Source organism: Callorhinchus milii, unplaced genomic scaffold (genome assembly GCF_018977255.1).
Source record: "Callorhinchus milii isolate IMCB2004 unplaced genomic scaffold, IMCB_Cmil_1.0 Scaffold2, whole genome shotgun sequence".
Lineage (NCBI taxonomy): Eukaryota > Metazoa > Chordata > Chondrichthyes > Chimaeriformes > Callorhinchidae > Callorhinchus > Callorhinchus milii.
This window is the reverse complement of record NW_024704743.1, coordinates 123,824,762-123,847,909: the sequence shown is the minus strand read 5'-3', so window position 1 is coordinate 123,847,909 and position 23,148 is coordinate 123,824,762. Positions and strand designations below refer to the sequence as shown.

General features: G+C 53.2%; 2 protein-coding genes across 2 annotated transcripts in view; one reads left to right on the top strand and one right to left on the bottom strand.

Annotated features, from left to right (window-relative positions):
- Window positions 1-1,207: 1,207 nt before the first annotated feature.
- LOC103172169 (dynein regulatory complex protein 11) lies at window positions 1,208-13,787 on the top strand (the record flags this gene model as incomplete). Its single annotated transcript, XM_042332257.1, is given in 7 exon segments — window positions 1,208-1,290; window positions 2,716-2,823; window positions 3,346-3,545; window positions 4,224-4,310; window positions 9,767-9,944; window positions 10,733-10,971; window positions 13,239-13,787. Coding segments are annotated over 7 exon segments (1,018 nt in total), but the record flags the coding sequence as incomplete, so codon positions are not given.
- An 8,209-nt stretch (window positions 13,788-21,996) lies between these two features.
- The window catches only part of LOC121848094 (dynein regulatory complex protein 11-like), a 9,360-nt gene continuing 8,208 nt past the window's right edge, over window positions 21,997-23,148 (bottom strand). The window contains exon 6 of the mRNA XM_042331717.1: window positions 21,997-22,272. Coding sequence (XP_042187651.1) covers window positions 21,997-22,272 — 276 coding nt within the window. The remainder of the gene's footprint in view (window positions 22,273-23,148) is intronic.

Here is a 23,148-nt window from a genome sequence, read left to right as displayed (position 1 = left end):
CCTCGCCCCTCCCTTCCCTCCCCTCACCCTGACCATTTCCCCCTCCTCGCTTCCCTCCCTTCCCTCCGCTCGCCCTGACCGTTACCCCCGGCTCGGGTCCTGACCCAACTGTCCAGCGCCTTGGGACGTCCTCCCGACGTGAAAGGCGCTCTATAAATGGAATCTTGTTGTTGTTGTTGTAATCTTCCAAAATTCTCTGGATTCTGGAATGGTTCCCATTGATTGGAAGATCGCAAACGTCACACCACTATTTAAGAAGGGTGGGAGAGAAAAGATGGGGAACTATAGACCAGTTAGTCTGACATCAGTGGTAGGGAAAAATTCTAGAATCCTTAATTACGGATGTCGTAGTGGGATACTTAAGAGGATCACAATATGATTAGACAGAGTCAATATGGCTTTACAAAAGGGAAGTCATGCTTAACAAATCTTTTAGATTTTTTTGAGGACATATCAAGTAGATAGGGAAGTCTTGCTGCAACTGTATAGGGCCCCGGTGAGACCGCACCTGGAGTATTGTGTGCAGTTTTGGTCTCCTTATTTAAGAAAGGATGTACTCGCCTTGGGGGGGTACAACGTAGATTCACTGGGTTGGTACCTGGGATGAGGGGGATGAGTTATGAGGATAGGTTGAGCAATTTAGGCCTATAGTCTCTGGAACATAGAAGAATGAGTGATCTTATAGAAACCTATACGATTATTAAGGGGCACAACAGAATAGATAGAGGGATACGTTTCCGCTGGTTGGAGAAACTATAACCAGGGGTCACAGTCTTAAATCAGGGGTAAGCCCTTTTGCACTGAGTTGAGGAAAAACTTCTTCACTCAGAGGGCAGTGAATTTATGGAATCCTCTACCCCAAAGGGCTGTAGATGCTCAGTCCTTGAACATATTCAAGACTGAGACTGATAGATTTCTTGTGGATAAAGGAATTAAGGGATATGGGGAGAAGGCGGGTCGGTGGAGTTAGAATAGATCAGCCATGATCTTATTGAATGGCGGGGCACAGGCTCGAGGGGCTGAATGGCCTACTCCTGCTCCTAATTCTTATTATGTAAAAACGCTATATCTAATGCAAGGATTATTATTATTATTATTATTATTAAGCTGAAATTGTGCTTCTAACTAATTTGTTTTATTTCTTCTGCTACGTGCGTCTCTCTGGTGTGTGTGCGTGTGTGCGTGTGTGTGTATGTGTATGTTACAGGACCCTGGAGAGCCTGTGTATGGAGCTGATCGAGGAGGGATTACTGAAGGAGATCCACAACATCCCATTGGCTGATTTTGTGGGTGAGTCACCCCGCCCTGAACTCCGCCCATGGGACACCCCAGGCTCCTCCCCACTGATAGTGACTGTTTGTGAGTGTGAGACCCACGGGGTGTAGCGCCCCGGAGAGCTTGACAGTGGCGGAGTCTGACCCTGAGCCGGGAGGAGAGGGAGGGGTGAGGTGAACGTAAACACCATCAAAAAAGGAAGGTCTTTAGGTGGGATTTGAAGGTGGGGAGGAAGGGGGCAACACGGAGAGATTAGGGGAGAAGAGTTAAAGAGTTTCGGGACATAGTAACGGAAATCGCGGCTATCGGTGCCAGAGCAGAGGGCACGAGGGACAAACAGGAGGCCGGAGCCAGCCAAGTGGAGGCAGCAGGTGGTGGAGAGGGGGGTGAGCAGATTGAATGGATAGGGAGGTGATGGGATTTGAAACCAGGTGAGAGGATCTTGAAATCGATCCGTGTGGTGATTGGGAGCCAGTAGAGCCTGGCAAGGACTGGTGTGATGGGGGTACGGACCGCAACTTAAGTTGCGCACCGGTTCGGTGAGTCGGAGGGAGAGTCCGGGGAGGCGGAGGAGATCAGACAGTCAGGAGAGAAGACGTTGACAGGAGCCAAAGATTACGACTTCCATCTTTCCGATGTTCAGCTACAGGAAATTTATGCTCATCCGGGCCTTGATGTCCATCAAACAAGCTGACAGGACATCAGGGGACTGGGAGTCGCAGTTGGAGGAGAAGGAGAAGTGGATTTGGAAGTCATCTGCATATATGTGGAAGTTGAACCCATGTCTGTGGATGAGAGAGAGCATGTAGATGAGGAAACAAAGGGCTAAGGATGGAGCCTTGGGTTACTCGGCAGGTGACTGGGCGGGGGCGGGAGGAGAAACCATTTGCTGAGATGATGGTTAAGTAGGATTTGAACCATGCGAGTGCGGTCCCACTAAGGTGGATGAGGGAGGAGAGATAGTGGAGGAGGATGGCATGGTCGACTGTGTCGAATGCAGTGGAGAGGTCCAGGAGGACGAGGAGGCAGAGGAAACCCTGGTCACAGAGAGAGAGGACGTCATATGTTACTTTGATGATGGCTGACTCTGTGCACTGGATTGGAGGGGTTCGAGTAGCGAGGGGAGGGAGAGGTGTGAGCAAAATTGGTTTGCAACAGTGCGTTCCAGGGCTTTGGCCAGCAAGGGCAGGTTTGAGATGGGATGGTAGGGCTCGAGGTTGAAGGGATTGAGAGTAGGTTTTTTAAGGAGGGGAGCGATGACAGCTGTTTTGACGGGGAGTGGGACAGTCTGAGGAGAGCAGCAGGAGGAGGCGGCCAGGCAGATGTTATCCATCTTGGAGATAAAGAAATCCAAGACCTCTTCGCACTTGGCTGACGGACTGACTGACTGTTAGTGACACAGTGTGAGTGATTGACGGGGTGTGCTGGCTGTTGTTACAGGAGACTACAGCTACCTGGGGTCCACACTGATGCAGTCTAACATTGAGCCCATGCCATCGCTCTTCGATATCAAACAGCTGATCACGATGTACGCAGTGCTGCCACTAGGTAATGTACCCCCCCCCACACCCGACTCACCCCCCTCCCCAGCATTGCTGCTAGGTGACTCTCCCCCCACACCACCCCCCAACTCTCTCGCTCTCTCTGTCTGTGTCTCTCGCTCTCTCTCCTCCTCGCATGCTCTCTCCCTCGCTCTCTATATAAAAGCCTCTCTCTCTGAGTCACTTTGCCAGGGAAGCAGTGCACGTGCAGTCCTGTAGCTCAGTGGCTGCAGCGCTCGCCTGTTTACCAGCAGTAAATAGGAACCTGGTTGTTAGTCGATTGGCGGATCACTTTCCAGGGGTAATAATCCCCACTCCAATAAAATTGAGCTTTCAATCCCCCAGCTATTTGTGGGACCCCGCTGTGTGCAATTGGCTGCTGTGTTTCTCCCACAAAATACAGAGTCACTACACTTTACAGTATATCCTGTGAAGCGCTTTGAGACATTTCAACGACATTATAAGACACTGTATCGATTGCAATGATTATTATTGTTAAGTGTGTATTTCACTGTGATCTGACACTCAGGGTCTCAGACCCTACACGAGCGGGCCCCGCTGGTGAAGTCCATGTTGTTGGTGGGGCCAGTGGGGGTGGGGAAGAAGACCCTGGTCCATGCCATCTGCACCGAGACCTGTGCCACCCTCTTCGACCTGTCAGTCAATAATGTGGCCAACAAGTACCCGGGCAAGAGCGGCCTCCACATGATGCTTCACCTCGTCTTCAAGGTACAGACCGCTCTCCCTCAACGCTCCCTCCCCAGTAAGCTACACTGGTTAGACTCCAGCTGTTACCCCAACGTACACTCTGGGCTCCTCAAACCTTGGCTCTTGCCAAACTGCACCTAACACCCTCCAGGAAGAGAGAGCCATTCCCTTCCAGACACAGGAGATAGATTTCCGTGTGCATTTGGCAGATGTGTGTGCGACTCTCAGTCTGGTTTGGAGACTCTTAAACAATGTTTCCGAGTTCACAGTCACTGTTTGGATGACCTCACAAACAGGTGCGGGGTCTTTAACGTCCGCCTGAACAGGGCACAGACGGGGAGTGAGGTTTAACATCTCATCTGAAGAACGGCGTCTCTGACAATGGTCTCTCTCTCTCCCGCCCCCCACCCCACCCCCCCTCAGCCTGGACTGTGAGCTCAGAGACCCCAATGTGGGGCTCGAACCCACAACCACCTGACCCGAGGGGGGCTGGGTAGGTGTGTTGCTGTTTTGGCCACATTCCCAGTCGCTCTGGACCGACAGTGTTGTGTGGAGCAGTAGCAGGTTCCAGGCCTGGTCGCTCGCTCTCTGGGTTGGCTGCCCAGCAGGGATGGTGTGTTTGTGGCGTGTCTGTGGGTGGACGGGTGCACACGCAGTGTCTGGCGAGCAGGGAACGTGACGAGTCTGTGCTCCTGGCAGGTGGCACGGCTCCTGCAGCCTTCGGTTGTGTGGTTAGGCAGCGCAGAGAAGAACTTCTACAAGAAGGTCCCCAAGGAAGAGAAGGAGGTGAGAGCCTTTCCCATCCTCAACCCATCCTGTTTCGGTTCTCTTCCCGGGTGGGGTGAAACCTCAGGCAAGTTTCACCTGTGTTTACCCAGCAGTAAGTACCACCCATTTTTTTTTTGTCGATCGGAGGATCGCTTTTCCGAGAGTAATAATCCCTCAAAATAAAATCACTCAATCCCCGACTGTTTGTGGGAGAGACAGAAAGAGAGAGTGAGAGACACACACAGAGAGAGACGCACAGAGAGGGACAGAGACAGAGAAAGAGCAGCTGAGCCGAGCTGAGATGTTTCTATTCTGATATAATAACATAATAATCCTTGCACATATCAAATGCAATGATTATTATTGTATTTATTATTATCCCCACCTAGTTCCCACCTTCACCTCATCCTGATCCCGTCCTGGTCCCATTCCCTCTGCAATCCTATTCATTTCCTTGAACGGAAGCCAGAAATGGGGGGTGTTGGGGGACAGCATTGTCCTAACCCGACTCTCGTCGCTTTTAAAGCCCCCCATGGCCTTGCTCCTTCCTACCTCTGTGACCCGCTAACTTCATATCGACCTGTCCGCTCCCTCTGCTCCGCAGGCTCTGGCCTACTCCATGTCCCCTGCCCGGCCCGGCCCAGCCCACCATCAGCAGTGGTGGCCTTCAGCCTCTGCCTTTCCTCCTCCCCTCTTTCAAGGCCCATCTCAAGACCTTCCTCTTTGACCGCACCTTCGGTCACCCCCCTACCCCCACCCTCCCTTCCCTCCACTCTTCCTGATACCCCAGCAAATCCTTGACTGTCCAGCACCCTGGGATGTCCTCCCGATGTGAAATGTAATTTGTTGTTGTTGATGTTGATTTAGCTCACAAAATACAGTCAATTCACTTCACAGTGTATTCTGTGAAGCGCTTTCAGACGTCGAGAAGATATATATCAAATGCAAGGATTATTGTTACTGATGCTGTTGATGTTGTTCATAATGTTGTTGATGTTCATTATGTTGTTGTTGAGGTTGTTGTTGTTGTTGATGATGTTGATGATGATGTTGATGATGACCGACCAGTCACCTGTGGGGTACCCCAGAGCTCCATCCTTGGCCCTCTTCCTTTCCGTATCTATATGCTCCCTCTGGGCAATGTCATCCGCAGACACGGAGTAATAATAATAATAATAATCCTTGTATTTAATATAGTGCTTTTTCACGACTTTGAGACGTCACAAAGCCCTTCACAGAATATACTGTAAAGTGAATTGACTGTATTTTGTGGGCGAAACACGGCAACCAATTGCGTACAGCAGCGACCCACACACAATCGTGGATTGAAGTGAGCAATTTATTATTGTTATTATTTTTCTTGAGGGACTATTATCATGGATGTGGAGTAAGGAAACTTGCCCAAGAGCTAGTGCTGTGGGGAAGGGTTTAAACTAATTTCAAGGGGGAAAGGAATCGGGATGTAGCATTAGAGAGGGCAAACAAGTTACATAGAGGGCTCGGAGAGATGAATAGCAATGTTATTAAGGAATAATACAGAAAAAGGGATTAGACAGGGGAGAAATGCAGAACAGTCAGTCTTGGAGTGCATGTGCGTAAATGCACGGAGTGTGACAGGTAAGGTTGGGGAGCTGCGGCTCAAGTTGCCACAAGGGGTAATGATGTAGTGGCAATAACGGAAACCTGGCTCAAACAAGGGCAGGAATGGGAGCTGAATATTCCTGGCTACAACATATTCAGGAGCGATAGGGAAGGAAAAGAAGGAGGGCTGGTAATATTGATTAAAGACACGGTTACGGCCCTGGAAAGGGATGATGTACTAGAGGGCCGGTCTCAAGACCTTTCTCTTTGACCGTGCCTTCAGCTCCCCTCTCGACTCTCTACTCCCTCCTCACTCCCTCCCTTCCCTCCCCTCCCCCTGACCATTTCCCCCCTCCTCGCTCCCTCCCTTCCCTCCCCTCACCCTGACCATTTCCCCCCTCCTCGCTCCCTCCCTTCCCTCCCCTCACCCTGACCATTTCCCCCCAATGCTCGGGTCCTGACCCAACTGTACAGTGCCTTGGGACGTCATCCCAATGTGAAAGGCGCTCTATAAATGGAATCTTGTTGTTGTTGTAGAGGGTCAAAAAACAGAATCTATTTGGTTAGATGTAAGGTGTAGAAAAGGAGCTGCTACTTTGTTAGGTGTATACTATAGATCACCAAATAGAAGATAAACAAACAAATCTGCAAAACCAATAGAGTAGTGATAATGGGAGCCTTCAATTATCCTAACATAGACTATCAAAATAACAGTGTAAAGGGCAAGGAGGAGGAAGGATTCCTGAAATGTGTGCAGGATAACTTTCTGGATCAGTACGTTTCCAACTCAACGAGGAAGGGAAGCATTGCTGGGGAATGAAGTGGGGTAAGTGGAGCAGGTTTCAGTAGGAGAGCGTCTGGACAACAGTGATCACAACATCGTTATGTTTAGAGTACTTATGCAAAGGGACAAGGAGCAATCAAAGGTGAAGATACTCAACTGGAAAAGGACTAATTTTAGTGAGTTAAAAAGCGACCAAGCCAAGGTGGACTGGAAAGGAAGATTGGCCGGTAAAATAGCCAACGAGCAATGGGAAGCCTTCAAGGAGGAGATAGTTCGGTGACAGAACAAATACATTCCCACAAAGAGCAACGGTAGCGCGTACAAACCTCCTTGGATCAATAAGGAAATCAGGGTTAAAATAAAACAAAAAGGAGGTTTGTGATAAACGTCAGGTCCAAAATACAGAATATAATCAAATAGAATATAGAAAGTACAGAGGAACAATAACAACAACAACAAGATTACATTTGTTTAGCGCCTTTCATGTTGGGAGGACGTCCCAAGGCGCTGGACAATGTACAGCATTTCAGACCCGAGCTGGGGTTGGGGGAGTAAGGGAAGGGAGGGGAAGGGGGTGGCCGATGGCATGGTCGAAGAGGAGGGTCTTGAGGCAGGACAGAGGAGAACTGAAAAAGGAAATAAGCGGGGCAAAGAGATTGTATGAGAAAACATTAGTGGGTAACATAAAAGGGAGCACTAAGGTATTTTATATGCATATAAAGAATAAAAGGTTAGTCAAAGATAGGGTGGGTCCAATTAGGGACCAAAGAGGAAATCTTCTTGTGGAGGCAGAGGGCACGGCTGACATACTGAATGAGCACTGTGCAGCTGTCTTCACAAAACAACAACAACAAAATTACACGTGTAAAGCGCCTTTCACGTCAGGAGGACGTCCCAAGGCGCTGGACAGACAGAGTTAAGGGCTCGAGTTGAGGGTCGGGGTGGGGGAGGGTGGAGAGCAGGGGGGCAAACAGGGAGATCTAAAGCACGATCGAAGAGGAGGGTCTTGAGGTGGGTCTTGAAGGTGGCGGGGGGGGGGGGGGGCGAGATGGAGGGACTGCGGGATGGAGTTCCAGAGGGTGGGGGCAGAGTGACGGAAGGCCCGCCCACTGGGGCGAGCATGACGTGAAGCAGGCCGGAGCCCGCTGAACTGAGGGAAGGAACAGGGTGGTAGGGGGTTAGGAGGTCGCAGAGGTCGGGGGGAGGGAGACCATGGAGGGCTTTAAAGGTGAGGACCAGGATCTTGAACTGTATCCTCTGTGTGATGGGAAGCCAGTGGGGTCGGGCGAGGATGGCGGATGCAGCCAATGCCACAGTATCGGAGGAGACAGTAGAGAAATTGGATAAGAATAAACCGAGAGGTACTAAAAAGGTTGTCGGTGCTCAAGGTAGATAAGTCACCTGGTCCAGATGGGATGCATCCCAGGTTACAGAGGGAAGTAAGGGTGGAAATAACGGAGGCTCTGGCCACAATCTTTCAATCCTTGCACACCGGGGTGGTGCCAGAGGACTGGAGGGTTGTAAATGTTACTCCCCTGTACAAAAAGGGGTAGAAGGGTAAACCCGGGAACTACCGGCCAGTCAGCCTAACGTCAGTGGGGGGGAAACTTCTAGAGACTATAATCCGGGGCAAAATAAAACTTCACTTAGAAAAATATGGGTTAATAAAGGACAGTCAACACAGATTTGTTAAAGGCAAATCGTAACTAACAAACCTGATAGTTTTGATGAAGTAACGGAGAGGGGCGATGAAGGTAGTGCAGCTGACAAAGTTTAGATGGATTTTCAAAAGGTATTGATAAAGTGCCATATAAGAGACTTGTAGCAAAATCGAAGCCCCCGATATTAAAGGGACAGTGGCAGCGGATACAGAACTGTCTGAGAGACAGAAAGCAGAGAGTGGTGGTGAACAGTTGTTTTTCTGACTGGAGGGAAGTGCAGTGGTGTCCCCCCGGGGGTCAGTATTGGGGCCACTGCTGTTTGTGATCTATATAAATGACCTGGACCTGGACTTGGGTATAGGAGTGCAAGTTCCAAGTTTGCAGGTGACACTAAGCTGGAAACAGTAGTAAACAGTGAGGGGGATAGTAACCGACTGCAAGAGGTTAGAGACAGACTGGTAACACGGGCAGACACGTGGCAGATGGAGTTTAATGCGGATAATGCAAAGTGATGTATTTTGGGAAGAAGAATGAGGAGAGGCAATATCAGCTGATGGTACAATCTTAAAGGGGCTGAAGGAACAGAGAGACCTGGGGGTCATATAAGGAAATCTTTGAAGGTGGCAGAACAGGGAGATAAAGCTGTTTTTAAAAAAAAGGATATGGGTTCCTAGGCTTTATAAATAGGGGCACAGAATACAAAAGTCAGGAAGTCATAAAGGATGAACCTTTATATAAAACACTGGTGGGGCCTCAGCGAGAGACTGGGTTCAGTTCTGGGCCCCACACTTTAGGAAGGATGTCAAGGCATTGGAGAGGGTGCAAAGGAGATTGACCAGAATGGTACCAGGAATGAGGGACCTCAGTTATCAGGAGAGGCAGAGAAGCTCGGATTATTCTCCTCGGAGCAGAGGTTAAGAGGAGACTTAATAGAAGTTTTCAAAATTATGAGGTGATTCGATAGGATGAACGAGGAGAAACTATTCCCACTGGTGGGCCTCCCCAACTCCACTGTTTAAAAGATCAGCTCATTCAGAGCTCTGCCGCCCGCATACTGACCCGGACCAAACTCCGTACCCACATCTCACCAGTTCTGGCCCAGGCTCCACTGGTTCCCCATCACTGAATGGATCAACTTGAAGATGCACACACTCGTGTTCACATCCCTTCACTCCCTGCCACCTCCTTACCTCTCCGACCTCCTCACTTCCCAATCCACCTCCTGGCGCCTCCGCTCGACTGGTACCAGCCTCCTGCTCGTCCCTCTCACCCTCCGTCCCACCATCGGAGGTCGCTCTTTCAGCCACTAAGTCCCAAAACTCTGGCACACTCCCTCAAGGCTCCTCCATTGTTAAGCGCTCTGAGACGCTACCCTGTGTGGAGGGTGCTGTATAAGTGTCAGTTGTTGTTGTTGATAGTGATGATGCTGTTGTTGATGATGTTGGTAGTTGGACCCAAAGCGAATGAGGAGGGAGCTGCCCAAGCTGCTGAAGTCCCTGAAGCCAGAGGACCGGGTTCTGTTGGTGGGGACCACAGATCGGCCCTTTGACGCTGAGCCCCGTCTCTTCTTCAGAACCTACGAGAGGATCATCATGGTGCCCCGGCCAGACTATTCCTCCCGCTACGGTGAGAGACGGCCACAGCCTTGGCCATCCCTCTCACCCCAAACACTCTCACCCCAAATCCTCAACTAACAATGTCCTCCCCGAACAGCCTGACCTCCAACCTCCCTGCACAGCCTGACCTCCGACCTCCCTGCACAGCCTGACCTCCGACCTCCCCGCACAGCCTGACCTCCGACCTCCCCGCACAGCCTGATCTCTGACCTCCCTGCACAGCCTGACCTCCGACCTCCCTGCGCAGCCTGACCTCCGCCCCCCCCGCATAGCTTGACCTCCGACCTCCCCGCACGGCCTGACCTCCGACCTCCCAACACAGCCTGACTTCTGAGCTCCCTACACAGCCTGACCTCCGACCTCCCCGCGCAGCCTGACCTTCCCCTGCCAGTTGACCTCTGTGTATCATACAGCGTAACACACACACACTCACAAAAACAGGATACAGATGCACAGACACATGGAGCTGTGCGATGGGGTTTGGGGCTGGGGTTGGGAGCTGGGGGTGGGACGTGGTGTTTGGGGCTGGGGGTTGGGGTTTGGGACTGGGGGTGGGAAGTGGTGGTTGGGGCTGGAGGTTGAGGTTTGGGGCTGGGGCTGGGGGTGGGAAGTGGTGGTTGGGGCTGGGGGTTTGGGAGCTGGGGTTGGGGGTTGGGGTGGGACGTGGTGTTTGGGGCTGGGGGTTGGGGTTTGGGAGCTGAGGTTTGGGGCTGGGGTTGGGGGCTGGGGTTGGGGGTTGGGGTTGGGGGTTGGGGTTGATGGAGCACTGACCAGTGTGTGTGTGTTTTGTGCTGACAGCTGTGTGGAGACACCTGATCCAGAGTAAGGGAGGGGTGGTGAGCAGTGAGCTGGATCTCAGCTCCCTGGCCAAGGTGTCTGATGGCTACACCCCAGGTCGCATGGTGCAGGTGGTGAACATGGTGCTGACCGAGCAGCGCCTACGGCAACAGGTCAAGAAACCGCTGACCACCATTGATTTCATCCTGCCGCTCGCCAAGATGGAGCCCGTCTACCAAGGAGAGGAGGAGGCCTTCAAGGTAGTAGCTGAGACTCAACAACAACAACTTGCTTTTACACAGGCCCCTCGCGCAGGGTAGTGTCCCAGAGCGCTTGACAGTGGTGGAGCACAACACCGAGCCGGGGGGAGTGGGGAGGAGACCGTAGACCATGTGATCTTCGAATAGGAAGGTTTTCAGGCGTGACCTGAAGATGGGGAAGGAAGGGGCAAGGCGGAGGGATAGAGGAAGAGTGTTCCAGAGTTTAGGGGTGTAGTGGCTGAAAGTGTGACCCCCACTCACAGTGTAAAAAATAATCATACAACAAAATTACATTTATATAGTGTCTCACGTCAAGAGGAGCTGAGGGGGAGGATTCCCGGCCCCCAGTGACTGGTCGGCCCTTCCAGGTCCTGCTGATGAGCCGGGCCGGGCTGTGCTGCCATCAGCAGTGAGTGCCCCGGGACACTGCGGCCCCTCCTGGTCAGGACCCGGACTGGAGACCGGCACAGAGGGGGGGTTGGATTCTGACATTATTTTGCCAAACATATCACCTTGGAGCCAGTTTAGCTCCCGGAGAGTTGGAGACCCCACTTACCACCACCTCACCCTCCCGTCCTCCCCCTCCCTCGAGAACATAGGCACAGGCTATTGAGTCCTTCAACAACAACAAGATTGCATTTATAGAGCGCCTTTCACGTTGGGAGGACGTCCCAAGGTGCTGGACAGTTGGGTCGGGACCCGAGCAAGGGGGTAATGGTCAGGGTGAGGGGAGGGGAGGGAGGGAGCGAGGAGGGGGGTAATGGTCAGGGTGAGGGGAGGGAAGGGAGGGAGCGAGGAGAGGGGAAATGGTCAGGGTGAGGGGAGGGAAGGGAGGGAGTGAGGATGGGGGAGAGAGTCGAGAGGAGAGCTGAAGGTACGGTTGAAGCGAGCCTGTTCCACCATTTAATCGTTCGCCCACAAATATACAGTCAATTCACTTTACAGTGTGTTCTGTGAAGTGCTTTGGGACGTCCTCCCGACGTGAAAAGCGCTATATCAAATGCAAGGATTATTATTATTATTATTATTAATCAGGTCATGGCTGATCTGTACCTCAACTAATCCTTTCAATTCCAATCTCCCGCTCTCTCCCCATATCCCCTAATCCCGTGACCCACCAACAATGTATTAACCTCACTCTTGGAGGTGTGGATGGATCCGGTATCCACGGCCTTTTGGGGGAGAGAATTCCAGATTTTTACCCCCTCTTTGAGTGAAAAAATGCTTCTCGGTTTCACTCTTAAATGTCCTGGTTCTAATTTTAAGACTATTCCCCTTGTTTTGGATTCCCCACCAGAGGAAATAGCTTCTCTGTATGTACCCAATCAAATCCCTTTATCATCTTAAACACCTCAATCAAATCCCCCCTCAACCTTCCAAACTCAAGGGAATACAATCCAAGTTTACGCAGCTTTTCCTCGTAACTTAACCCTTTTAGGCCTGGTAACATTCTGGTGAACCTACACTGCACCCCCTCCGGGGCCAATATATCTTTCCTGAGGTGTGAGAATAGTCATTGATCTGAAGGAAGTGTTAGAAAACCTGGTGCCAGGACAGGTACACCTGAGATGAGGAGAAACATCTCCCACAGAGGGTGTGAGAATGGCCACGAGCCCAGGGAGGGGCAGAATTGATCAGAATGCAGGTATTTGAAGAGGAGATGGAAAGAGATTCGGGGATTAGGGGGTGTCAGGGTTCAGGGGAAAGGTGGAACCGGATTGAATAACCTGCGCTGATCTGATAGGCCTATTGAGCAGACGGGGGGGCAGTGGCTCTTACTGCTCCGGCCAATGTACATGAGCCCAGACACTGACCATGTACCCAGACAGTGACCATGTGACCAGGGTCCAGACAGTGACCATGTGACCAGGGTCCGGACAGTGACCATGTGCCCAGGGGCTGGACAGTGACCACGTGCCCAGGGTCCAGACAGTGACCACGTGCCCAGGGTCCGGACAGTGACCACGTGCCCAGGGTCCGGACAGTGACCATGTGGCCAGAGCCCAGACAGTGACCATGTGACCAGAGCCCAGACAGTGACCATGTGACCAGAGCCCAGACAGTGACCATGTGCCCAGGGTCCGGACAGTGACCACGTGCCCAGGGTCCGGACAGTGACCACGTGCCCAGGGTCCGGACAGTGACCACGTGCCCAGGGTCCGGACAGTGACCACGTGCCCAGGGTCCGGACAGTGACCATGAGAGAGTGACCTGCAGAAAGCCGTCACCGTGATGAATAGTAACCGTGTGCCTCTCGCCCCGGCCAGCGCTGGTATAACCGCACGCCACTCGGCAGACAGAGACTGAAGCAGATCCGGGAGGCGCAGAAAGAAGAGCAGCCGGGAAAGGACAAGGATAAAAAGGGAAAGAAACCCGGTAAAAAGAAGTAAACCATTCCCGAATCAGGGATCCACTCACTGCACAACTGGGAATGTACTCCACAATCAGCAATCCAAAATCAGGAATCAACTCTAGAACCAGGAATCTACTCCGGAATTGGGAATCTGCTCCAAAACCGGGAATCCCAAATCAGGAATTTACCCAAATCCGTAATCAGGAATCCACTCCAGAAATGGGAACTCACTCCAGAATCAGAAATCCACAACAGATTTGGCAATCCCATCCTGAATTCAGAATCTACTCCAGAATTGGGAATCTACTCCGAATTCCTGACTGAATGATGAGTGGAGGGCGGAGGGGGAGATTGAGCCTCGACACCCTGAACTCGGAGTGGATCTGAATTTCTGAGCCCAGGAACAGGTCTAGAACATTTTTGTATTAAACACACTGTTTGGAGATTAAAAATTTTTTAGACCAACAAACCTGGAGCAGAGACGCCGCTGAGATGAAGGTGTTGGAGTGGTTTATAGGTAACTCTGGGTGAATGGGACGGTTTCCAAGCAGTGAGAGGATCCGGGTTTGATTCCCGGGCAGAGTGAAACCTCGGGCAAGTTTCCTGACTCCGCACGCCTCTGTTTACCGAGAGGTGAGTAGGAACCTGGTTGTTAGTTAATTGGCGTATTGCTTTCCAGGGACGGTAATCCTCAAAAAAAAATTGGTCACTCAATCCACGACTGTTTGTGAGACGCTGCCGCACTCAAACTGGCTTCCGTGTGTCGCCCACAAAATACACAGCCAATCCCCTCTACAGTATATCCTGTGTAACCCCCCGGGGGCTGAGACATCTCAACAACGTGATAAGGCGCGATATCAAATGCAAGGATTATTATTATTAATACTCAGAATTTCCCCGGGAGAGTGTGCGTGTGGTCAAAGTACAGTCTAAGGTGTTTCCTTCAATAACCAACAGAATGTGTAAACACAGCAAAGTGACGTCTGTATCCGGAGAATACAGGGAATGGGACACATTATTAATAATAATCATAATCCTCGCATTTGATACGGCGCCTTATCACGTCTTCGAGACGTCTCAAAGCGCTTCACAGAATATACTGTAAAGTGAATTGACTGTATATTTTGTGGGCGAAATGTGGCAGCCAATTGCGCAGAGCAGCGTCCCACAGACAGTGGGAGATTGGGTGACCAAATTATTATTTTTTTGAAGGGATTAGTACCCCCGGAAAAGTGATCCGCTAATTGACTAACAGCCGGGTTCCTTCTCACTGCTGGTACACAGAGGTGTGTGGAGTGAGGAAATTTGCCCAAAGTTTCTCGCCGGCCGGGAATCGAACCCTTTCGCTTGCGAGGTTAACCCTCTAACCACTGCGCTGCAGGACTCCACAGAACGGGATCCAGAGAGGAAGGTGTCTCCGCTGTCTCTCGCTGTGTGGGGGAAGGAGTTAAGAGTTTGACGGCTGTCAGACAGACGGTGTGTGGTGGCCGTGGTCTGCCGTCCGCACTCACAAACAGCAGCTGCAGAGCAGAAACCATGGCCTCGGGCTGAGAGCAACACACCAGCCCGACACACTCACACACACACACACTCACCAGCCCGACACACTCACACACACACACCACACCACACACTCACACACACCACACACACACACCAGCCCGACACACTCACACCACCACCACACACCACCACACACCAGCCCGACACACTCACACCACACACACACACACACACCAGCCCACCACACACACACACACACACCAGCCCACCACACACACACACACACACACTCACCAGCCCGACACACTCACACACACACACACCAGCCCGACACACTCACACACACACACACACACACACACACCAGCCCGACACACTCACACACACACACACACACCAGCCCGACACACTCACACACACACACACACCAGCCCGACACACTCACACACACCAGCCCGACACACACACACACACACACCAGCCCGACACACACACACGCACCAGCCCGGGACACACGCACCAGCCCGGGACACACGCACCAGCCCGGGACACACGCACCAGCCCGGGACACACGCACCAGCCCGGGACACACGCACCAGCCCGGCGGCACATGGCGAGACGGGGGTCCATGTCCGATGCCAGCTTTGTGTTTAGCCGCCGTGCCCTGCAGTCTCTGCAGTTTGACCGGGAGCGGCTGGAGCGCGCGGGGCTCCGAGCCAGGATCGCCCCCACGGTGAGGAGGCAGCCAGAGGAGAGGAGGAGGGTCCCCGGCCCCGGCCCCGGCCCCGCCCGGCTCTGCCTCTGCCGCGATCGGCTGGTGTACAACGCGCTCTACACGGGTCAGACCGACAGGGTCCGGCAGATCTTCAGCCGCGGAGTCACCGCCAACCTCGTGATCGAGAGCACAGGCGATGACCCCAGCTCACCCCGGCACAGGAACCGTAAGCTTCAGCCCCCACCCCCTCACAACCCCCCCCCCACCGACTGACACACGCACCCCCTCCCCCACTCGCCCCCCCTCCCTCCCGCTCGCCCCCCCTTTGCACCCACATCCCTCACCTGCCCCCCCCTCCCCTCCCCTCCCCCCTGCGCCGGGTGCACTCGGTGACTGATAATAATAATAATCCTTGTGTTTGATATTGCGTCTTATCACATCATCGAGACGTCTCAAAGCGCTTCACCGGATATACCGTAAAGTGGAGTGACTGTATTTTGTGGGCGAAACACAACGTGTATTTTCTGGGCAATCGCGCACAGCAGTGTCCCCCACTCCCCCCCCCCCATCCCCCCCACAACAGTCGTGGGGCGAGTCACCATCTTTATTTGGGGATAAACAAAACGCAGATACCACAGGTGCCGAAAATCTGAGACGACAACAGAAGTCATTGGGAACACTCAGCAGCGTCTGCGGAGAGAGGAAAGTCAAGTCAACACTCCGGGCCCACGACCCTGGGAATGGGGTGAGAGTGGAGAGCTCCAGAGGGGAGAGCGCGGGGTACGGGGTTCGAGCTGTATGTTGGTGTGATCAGTAACCGGTTAGGATTTACCACCTCCGGGTCCCGTCAGTTGGGGGACAAATCAGGAAGTGGAAGTAAACGAGTGTCTCAGTCTCTCGGGTTCCCTTCACGCCCAGAGGGAATAGTCAGGGTGGGAGACACGGACAGCGCACCCCCCACCCCACACCTGTCAATGTCAATACATCCTCCACTTTGATGCATTTGATTACAGGTCTATAACACTTCAAAAGGGCTTCACAGGATTCACTGGAAAGTGTAGTGACTGTCTATTTTGTAAACGAACACGGCAGCCAATTTGCGCACAGCATCGTTCCCGCGAACAGAGCGAGAGGACCCGAGTTTGATTCCCGGGCAGACGGAAACCCTGAGCAACTCTCCTTACTCCACATGTCTCTGTTTACCAGCGGCAAACAGGAACCCCGTTGTTAGTCGATTGGTGGATGCAAGGATTATTATTATTTTGATTATTATAGAGACAGAGAGAGAGAGAGCAGCTGAGCCGGGCTGAGATGTTTCTATTCCGAGCTGCTCCGAGAATAGAACATTCCGGGTCACAAGTTTCCGAAGTGAGTGACCGGGAGCCAGAGTCAGGCCGGAGTCCGTGACCAGCGACGCACTCGCTTCCCGTGCTCCCGTCCTGGAGATCTCTCCGGCGGGGAAAGCGTTACCGTCGGGAATACCACACGGAGGCATGAGCGAGGTGATCGTGGTGGAGAAGGCCACGGGCGGGGGCTGGGAGCTGTGGCGGGCGCTGGTTCAGGGAGACGCTGACACGATTCTCCTCCTGATCACTGACCCCCTGCAGCCCCACCTCCACCCCAACCTCGTCTTCGACATCAGCAACGTGGAGGAGTGGAAGAGCTTCAGATACAACAGCCGCGCTCTCCGTACGTACAGCCCGTGAAGTCCAGTAGCGTAATAATAATAATCCAGTGAATTGGCTGTATATATTTTGTGGGCGAAACGCAGCAGCCAATTGCACACAGCAGCGTCCACAAACAAAGGTGGATTGAGGGACCAATTCATCATCACTATTACTTCTAAAAAGATTTTAACCCCCGGAAAAGTGATCCGCCAATCCACTAACGGCCGGGTTCCTACTCACTGCCGGTAAACAGAGGCGAGTGGAGTGAGGGAACGCGCCCAATGTTTCGCCGCCTGCCCCGGGAATCAGACCCGGGTCCTCTCGCTCGCGAGGCGAGGGCTCGAACCCCTGAGCTACAGGACTGCACAAACAGCCACGAAGTGAGCAAGTGGCTGTATCTGCAGGATTGTCGCCCAGGACCCGGGAGAGAGACTACAATTCTTTCGGATTCACTTAACGGCTGTTGGCACGTTGCTGTGCGAGAATCAGCTGCCGCATTCACCCATAAAACGCACAGTCACTCCACTTTACAGTGAATCCTGTGAAGCGCTTCGAGATGTCCCAACCCCCCGCCCCCTGAAGTGAAAGGCACTGTGTGAAACATAGCTATTGTTAATGTTATTTCCCGACGGGGGGAGAGGGGGGGGTCTTTAATGTCCGCCCGAACAGGGCACAGATGGGGGAGGGGGGGAGCTTGTCAGTCCCCGACATGGGGCTTGAACCTTCTTACTCAGAGGTGAGAGTCCTGTAGTCTGATTCCCGGACACGGTCAAACCTTTAGGCACGTTTCCACACTCCACGCGCCTCTGTTTATCAGCAGGAAGGAGGAACCCGGCTGTTAATCGAACGGCGGATCACTTTCTGGGGGTAATAATACCTTCAAAAAAAAAATAATAATTTGTTCACTCAACCCACGACTGTTTGTGGGACACAGATACAGAGAGAGACAGAGACACAGAGAGAGAGACAGAGAGCGAGAGAGAGAGCAGCTGAGCCGGGCTGAGATGTTTCTATTCCGAGCTGCTCCGAGAATAGAACATTCCGGGTCACAAGTTTCCGAAGTGAGTGACCGGGAGCCAGAGTCAGGCCGGAGTCAGTGACCAGCGACGCACTCGCTTCCCGTGCTCCCGTCCTGGAGATCTCTCCGGCGGGGAAAGCGTTACCGTCGGGAATACCACACGGAGGCATGAGCGAGATGATCGTGGTGGAGAAGGCCACGGGCGGGGGCTGGGAGCTGTGGCGGGCGCTGGTTCAGGGAGACGCTGACACGATTCTCCTCCTGATCACTGACCCCCTGCAGCCCCACCTCCACCCCAACCTCGTCTTCGACATCAGCAACGTGGAGGAGTGGAAGAGCTTCAGATACAACATCCGCGCTCTCCGTACGTACAGCCCGTGTTGTCGTGTAGCTCAGGGGTTAGAGCCCTCACCTCGCGAGCGAGAGGACCTGGGGTTTGATTCCCAGCCGGGCAAAACATTGGGCAAGTTTCCTTACTCCACACGCCTCTGTTTACCAGCAGTGAGTAGGGCCCTGTTGTTAGTGGATTGGCGGATCACTTTCCAGGGGTAATAATCCCTCAAAAAAAAATTGGTCACTCAATCCACGACTGTTTGTGGGACACTGCTGTACGCACTTGGCTGCCATGTTTCGCCCACAAAGTACGCAGTCAAACCACTGTACGGTGTCCTCTGCAAAGCACTTTGAGACGTCTCGATGATGTGTTATAATAATAATAATCCTTGCATTTGATATAGCGCCTTATCGGGTCTTTGAGATGTCTGAAAGTGCTTCACAGAATGTACTGTAAAACGCAGTGACTGTATATTTTATGGGCGAAACACAGCAGCCAATTGCACGCAGCAACGAACCACAGACAGTCGTGGATTGAAGTGACCAAATTATTAACTCTTCTTTCCTTGAGGAATTATTATGAGGCGTGTGGAGTAAGGAAACTTGCCCAGGGTTTTGCCCGGCCGGGAATCGAACCCCTTTCGCTCAACCACTGAGCTACAGGACTCCATATAGTGTTAAGGCACTATATGAAATGCAAGGATTATTATTATTATTATCTTGCCCGCACTGGGGGGAGGGGGCTGACGTCCACATGGATCTTGTTCCGAGGCAGTGGAGTGTGTTACAGCTCCCTGTACACACTCCCCCCGCTGAGCACTTGCTGGCCGTGATTGAGTATCTCGCTGCACTGTGTGTGTGTGTCGGCTACAAACCCCTTCCCACCCTGGCACCTCCCTATCTCCCTCACTTGCTTACTCCCCGCTCTGCCACCCGCCACCTCCCCTCGGCTGGCCACAGTTTCCTACAACAACAACACAATGACATTTATAGAGCGCCTTTCACGTCGGGAGGACGTCCCAAAGCGCTGAACAGTCAGGTGTCGGGGCCCGAGCATGGGGAAGGGGTGGGGTAGGGGTGAGGGAAGGCAGAGGGGTGGGAGGGAGACCAAAGGCACAGTCGAGGAGAAGGGACTTGAGACCGGCCTTGAAGGAGGCGAGGGAGGAAGCGAGGCCAAGGGACCGTGGGATGGAGTTCCAGAGTGTGGGGGCAGAGAGGCTGAAAGCCCGGCCACCGATGGTAGGGCGGGTCGGGCGGGAGACATGGAGCAGCCGGAGCCCGATGAGTGGAGGGAGGAGGCAGGTTGGTAGGGAGTCAGCTACTTGTCCCTCGTCCCCTCCGCTCCACCATCTCTGAGCTCACGGTCCAGGCTGAGGCTCCAGCCCAGTGCCGGGGGAGAGAGAGAGAGAGACCACTGTCAGAGACGCCGTCCTTCAGATGAGACGTTAAACCTCACTCCCCGTCTGTGCTCTGTTCAGGCGGACGTTAAGAGCAGGGAGTTTCCCTCTCTCTCTCTCTCTCTCCCGGTGTCCGGGCCGACAATCCCCAGATACAGTCACTCGCTCACCTCACGGCTGTTTCTGGGATTTGTTGCTGTGAAAATTGGCCGCCGTGTTTGCCTTCAAAACTTTAGAGTGAATTCTGTGAAGCGGTTGGAGGCATCGCGACAATGTGTTAATGTGTGATATACGGAGGAATTATTATTTTAAGTGAAACCGCTTATCCCTGGGATCATCCTCTCGTCCCATCTACAGTCTGACATCCTTCCTAAAGTGCAGTGACCGACACTGGACACAATACAAACTATGATCGAACAATTTATACCCCGCACCAGGCTCCGTGACCCCATCACCCCCACCCTCGCCCGGCTCCACTGGCTCCCCATCACACAGAGGATACAGTTCAAAATCCTCTGCCTCATCTTCAAGGCCCTCCACAGCCTCGCTCCTCCCTACCTCTGTGACCTGCTAAGGCCTTATCAACCTGTCCGCTCCCTCCCCTCAGCAGGCTCTGGCCTGCTCCACGTCCCCCGCCCACCCCACCCCACCCCACCAGCCCTACAGCCTCTCTGCCCCCATCCCCTGGAGCTCCATCCCATAGGCCCTTCACCTCGTCCCCTTACGTGCCTCCTTCAAGGCCCATTTCAAGATCCTCCTCCTCGACCGGCCTTTGGTCACCCTCCTACACCCACCCTCCCAGCCCTCCACCCCTCCTGATCTCAACCACCAGCTCAGGTGTCCATTTATAGATTGACAGCTCAGACTGTCCAGCGCTTTGCAAGGTTCTGCGTAAGTATAATGTGTTGATGTTCTAGAGGTTAATTTTGTTTGGCCATCTGGGTGTCTGACCCATGCCCACCACCGTGCTGATCTCTGGCATTAACAAGGGAGGGCACCTTGACCTTTGTAACAACCTCTTAAAAGGCACGTAATCCCACTGAAAATAACTGAACGGTGAAGGCGCTGTTCTATGGAGCTGCCAGCCATGACTCCGCGGGCTGGAATGAGGGCGGGCAGCCAAACACACACTGAAGGGCATGTCCCACAGCAGCCAGACTGACCCCAGCCTCTCTAACCCCGAGCTCGGCTATTCCCAGCAGCACAGCGGATCCCATTTTGGGGGTTTGACTTTTTTGGGGGGTCTCCCAGGTGTCTGACATCCCCGCCCCCTCTCTGCCCTCCACCCCTCTCTGACTCCAACCCCCAGCTGGGGTTGACATCTGTGGATCCAAACTCAACCCCTTCGCTGTCTATCGCCTTGGGAGGTCCTCCTGACATGAATGGTGCTGTGCAAAGACAATTTGTTATAATAATAATCCTTGTATTTGACACAGCGCCTGATCACGTCGTCGAGACATCTCAAAGCGCTTCACAGAATATACTGTAAAGTGTAGTGACTGGACGAGAGATAACTTTCTCCAGCTCAACGTACGCAAAACTGAGGCCCTCCTGATTGGCTCGTGTCAGCGCCTCCGCACCTCAGGCGTTGACAACATCAGCGTCCAAGGCCGCACTCTCCACCTCTCAAAGCCATCAGGAACCTCGGGGTTCTGTTCGACCCTGAGCTGTCCTTTCTCCCTCATATCCGCACCACAACTGGCACTGCCTTCCATCACCTCCGGAACATCGCCAGACTACGGCACTACCTCACCCCTCACGCGGCTGAAACCCTGGTTCACGCCTTTATCACCTCAAGGCTGGACTATGGGAACTCTCTCCTCGTCGGCCTTCCCGCCCTCCCTCCACACTGCAGGTCATTCAGAACTCTGCAGCTCGTGTACTGTCCCCCACCAGACACCGAGACCACATCACTCCCACCCTCACCCTCGCCCTCACCCTCGCCCTCACCCTCACCCTCGCTCACCTCCACTGGCTCCCCATCCCCCAGAGGATCGAATTCAAGATCCTCACCCTCACCTACAAGGTCATTCACTGTTCTATAGAGCTGCCGGCCATGACTCCGCGGGCTGGCGTGGGGGCGGGAGGTTAGGGCAGCCAGACACGACCCACAGCGGCCAGACTGACCCCAGCCTCTCTAACCCCGAGCTCGGCCGCTGCCGGTCGCACAGTGGATTTGAGGATGGCGCAGTCTCTGGTGAGCGTGGGCGGGGGCTGGGGGCTGGGGGCTGGGGGCTGGGGCGCTGCGGCGGGCGCTGGCTCAGGGAGACGCTGCCACGATTCTCCTCCTGGTCACTGACCCCCTGCAGCCCCACCTCCACCCCAGCAACGTGGAGGAGTGGAAGAGCTTCAGATACAACAGCCGCGCTCTCCGTCCGTGCTGCTCAGGGCTCAGTGTACGTCTGTGTATGTGCGTACGTACGTATGTGTGTGTGCGTTTGTGCACATCAGCGTTTGCATGTGTGTCTGTGTGTTTCTGTGTGTTTGTGTGTGTATGTATGTGTGTGTGTGTTTGTCTGTGTGTGAGTGTATCTCAGTGTTCGTTCATGTGTGTCTGTGTCTTTGTGCATTAGCGTATGTGTCTGTGTGTTTGTAGCTTTGCTTGTGTTTGTGTGTGGTGTCTGTGTACATGTCTGTGTGTGTGATGTGTGTATATCTATGTGTGAGAGATGGTGCGTGTTTGTATGTGCACATTTGGGTCTTTGTCCCTGGGGAGTGGAGTCAGGGAACTCGCCCAATGTTTCGCCCCCTGCCCCGGGAACCAAACCCGGGTCATGACACTACTATATCCTCACTAATGTCCTGTACAAATAATAATTCAGCTCATATACGTAGCATCTCACAGTCATTGTGAAGTGTAGTGACTGTGTATCTTTAAACACACGCGGAGGCCAGTTTACAACAATGTCAGGGGACAGGACACAGACGGGGAGTGAGGTTTAACGTCTCAGCTGAAGGACGGTGTCTCTGACAATGGTCTCTCTCCCCCCCCACCCCCCCCCCCCCCGGCGCTGGGCTGGAGCCTCAGCCTGGACTGTGAGCTCAGAGACCCCGACGTGGGGCTCGAACCCACAACCTTCTGACCCGGAGGTGAGAGCACGAGCTCTCTAACCTCTCTCACTCTGCCATCCTTGCAGAGTCCTGAAGGGTAATAATAATAAATAGTAATAATATAGTAATAAATAATAATA